Source organism: Macadamia integrifolia, unplaced genomic scaffold (assembly GCF_013358625.1).
Source record: "Macadamia integrifolia cultivar HAES 741 unplaced genomic scaffold, SCU_Mint_v3 scaffold1600, whole genome shotgun sequence".
Lineage (NCBI taxonomy): Eukaryota > Viridiplantae > Streptophyta > Magnoliopsida > Proteales > Proteaceae > Macadamia > Macadamia integrifolia.
The window spans coordinates 1-1,772 of NW_024868273.1; the positions used below are offsets into that span (position 1 = coordinate 1).

Here is a 1,772-nt window from a genome sequence, read left to right on the forward strand (position 1 = left end):
AGGAAAAAAAGGAAAAAGTAGAAGAAGAATGAAATTATATAGCAAATATATAGGATTTTCACCCATTTTTCCTTTGCTTTGTCATTGTTAGCTAATAAAGCATTTTCTATCAGTGGTGAGGGTAATGATAGCTAATGGCAGTGTATATGGTCTGCACCAAGGTAAGAAAAATACCTATGACAACAAGATTAGCTATCTTAGTCCTGATGCTTAGCCTCACATACCTACGAATCTGGCGCCGAATCGAAACAAGATTGTGGCTGTTTCCCACTTCCATTGCATTCAATCCCCATAATTTACCAGGCAATTCATTTTCAAAATCAGGATTAGTATCGATGATTCCTTGTGTGACAAGGACTTTGACATCATCACGACTACGGATGAGCTCTTTCATGAAGCTTATATATGCAGAAACCTCACGCCCATTTATATCCAAATCGACAGCAACTTCATAATCAATCAGATTCTGAAACAAAGCCATAGTGTCATCTTCCATGTAGATGCAGGGGAGGTAAAGATGAGCATCTAACATTCTTTTCCTGAACATTATCTGTCTCGTCCCCAATCCTTTGTCGCTCTTGAAACTGATTCCTGATGCTTGCAGTTCCATAATATTTCGTACTGAAGACAAGGTTGTATATAGGTGATCACCCTCATCATCTTCCTCAATACAGTTGGCACCGCCACCACCACCACCATAGAAGCCCACTGGTCCAGTGACTAGCAACCAAAGAGCATGGAGTGGAGTAAGGGGTTCTTGATGGAAACGACGGCTCCTCTTGTTGAAAAAGCACATTAGTCTTCTTATAGTGTCTACTTTGTAAACTGGTTCATATAGCATTGGTTCAACTAGGAAATCATACAAAGCCATCCTAGCCAAGTCCTTAGGCCTTTTCCATTTTCCAGATTTCAGTACCTTTTGAAAGAAGCTCTGTTTCATCAATACCTTAAGTACTACAAGTGGGATTTGGCTCTTGATATAAAAGATAGAGGTGAGCCAGTACTTAATCTGTTCCTTATTCCATCTTTTTTCGCCGAAAAATGGATCATCTGGAGGATAACCCAATGGTTTTGGACCACCCAAGGAGCATAAGGCTACTTGTAGTATGAAACAACCTTGCTCTATCATTACTTTCACAAACTCTTCTCTACTGCGTGAGTCTCCTTCCACATAAACAGCTCTGGCTTGTGTCTCTACTCTTGCCACAGCTTCCTTGTATAATTGCCTCGTGTTCCATTCGTTATCGCCGGTCTCTTGTAGAACATATTTCCAGGAGCGGTCAACCACATCCTGAGTCACATCTTCCCAATCAGAAATCCTTCTATAATCAAAGTAACCAGAAAAACTGTAATTCGGTAGGTGCTTTGATTCATCTTTTGGCCGCAATGAATCATCACAAGTGGAACAACAAATCCCCAACATTTTATTGAAGCAAAGCAATTAGATTAAACTGCTCAACTCAAAGTGAGGTATTCAATTGTTCATATTGGTAAGACACAGATTGGTTGTGTGGCTGGAAGAAGACCATGTCCATTTTCTCTCTACCGACAGGTAATGCGTCAATTATTCAAGGTTAGTTGACGTTTTGACAGCAAGTCACGGGCATGGTTTCAAAAATTGGTTCAGAATCTTCAGATTGATTATACTGATTCTTAGGCACTGTTTCTATGTCTAGAAATAGGAGAAACGGCTTTACTCATTTCTGGAAACAAAATTGGATTTTTTGGTGTTTGATAAATCTGTTTCTTGAAATTCTTTTTGCATACATAAT

General features: G+C 39.4%; 1 protein-coding gene across 1 annotated transcript; it reads right to left on the bottom strand.

The window, feature by feature from the left end:
* Positions 1 to 224: 224 nt before the first annotated feature.
* Positions 225 to 1,423, bottom strand: LOC122064288 (the record flags this gene model as incomplete). Its single annotated transcript, XM_042627996.1, has 1 exon — positions 225 to 1,423. A coding segment is annotated over exon 1 (1,199 nt), but the record flags the coding sequence as incomplete, so codon positions are not given.
* Positions 1,424 to 1,772: the final 349 nt, after the last annotated feature.